At 38.9% G+C, this 1338-nt stretch overlaps 1 protein-coding gene across 1 annotated transcript; it reads right to left on the minus strand.

The window, feature by feature from the left end:
- Nucleotides 1-972, minus strand: LOC120351540. Its single transcript, XM_039429324.1, has one exon. The coding sequence runs from the start codon at nucleotides 970-972 to the stop codon at nucleotides 1-3; it is 972 nt and encodes a 323-aa protein (XP_039285258.1).
- Between the last annotated feature and the right edge of the window lie 366 nt (nucleotides 973-1338).

Consider the following 1338-nt stretch of genomic DNA (forward strand, 5'->3'; position numbering starts at 1 on the left):
TTAAACTCGGTTACCTGCAAGTTTTTCAATATCGCTATCAGTTTTGATAACGCAAATAGTTGAAGTCTCGTCTCTTCTAATCTTAATGTTACCTGTTCTATCTATCCATAGAAACTTAAAGTTCAGTTCTTTTTTAACTTTTTTTGCCTTTGCAAATAAAATAGCTCTCTCTTGACAGAGAGACTGATTAATATAAATCGGAGTATCAGACGCCAATCCCAAGTGTCTGGTTGACAGAGTCCTCTTCACACGACGCCTCTCCATGATCCTCTCCTTCACTGTACGGTGGACAAATTTCACTATAATTCCAGGCGATGGGCGGTTGTTCTTCTGCTTCAGTCGATGACAAGCAACGATCATATCCTCCTTGATAGGGACATCTAGCGCCTTTCCAATCTCCATAACGATTCCGGCGACGTTTTCGTTCTGGGAGCCAGGTATTCCATGGATTTCTAGAGTATTTGATCTTGAATACTGCTCCAAATCAGTCAATCTCACTGAAAGTTCTGTTACCTTTTTAGACAATGCCAACTTATCCGATTTGAGAGATTCAATGATTTGATTCTGCTTTTCAATGATGAGTTGTTGAGCAGATAATAGTGCGGCGTTCTCGTCGAGCTTCTCGTGACACGATTCGAGTGACTTACCCAAGTCGGTTTCGATACGCTTTAATCCAGAATCGAGTTTTTCACCCAAGTCCTTTATTAGGATTTTTAAACTTGCAATTTCATTATTCGAATCCTGACTTAACGCATCACCACCGTCGCTATAACTACGACTCAACCGACGATCGTGAGCACAATTTGAGCACAACCATTTACGTCCGGATGTTTCATAAACACTCAACTCTGTTTCACCAAAACCCACGCACTGTCCATGGAAATTCTCCCTGCACTCACTACACTGAATTTTGTTCGTAGCCTTGTCCTTCGAAGACCGCACGATCAATTTGTTGCATTTATGGCAATTCATACTGACTAGACACGCTCACTTTTAGATAGATAACGGAGCTCAATCGCTTTACGTCCGCTCTCATCAGAGTCTGATAAATTTTCTCCTCTATTTCAAGTACTCCACTAGTGAACTTTGATCTTAATACCTTATGGCTTTTATACCTCATACTTTGAACATTTAAAAACCTTCCTAAACATTATTCCAGTGATAAGAGTCTACATATTGCAAAAATCTTTCAAACTATCAAAAATATCTGTGGAAACATTTTGTTGAATTTTGAAATCAAACCAATTGTGGAACCCATAACTCACAATTCACTTGTAATTATTGTATATTCCAATACTGTAAAGCAAAAAAAATTCAGGAAATCGAGGAAAATTGGGA

This window comes from Nilaparvata lugens, chromosome 5 (genome assembly GCF_014356525.2).
Source record: "Nilaparvata lugens isolate BPH chromosome 5, ASM1435652v1, whole genome shotgun sequence".
Taxonomy (NCBI): domain Eukaryota; kingdom Metazoa; phylum Arthropoda; class Insecta; order Hemiptera; family Delphacidae; genus Nilaparvata; species Nilaparvata lugens.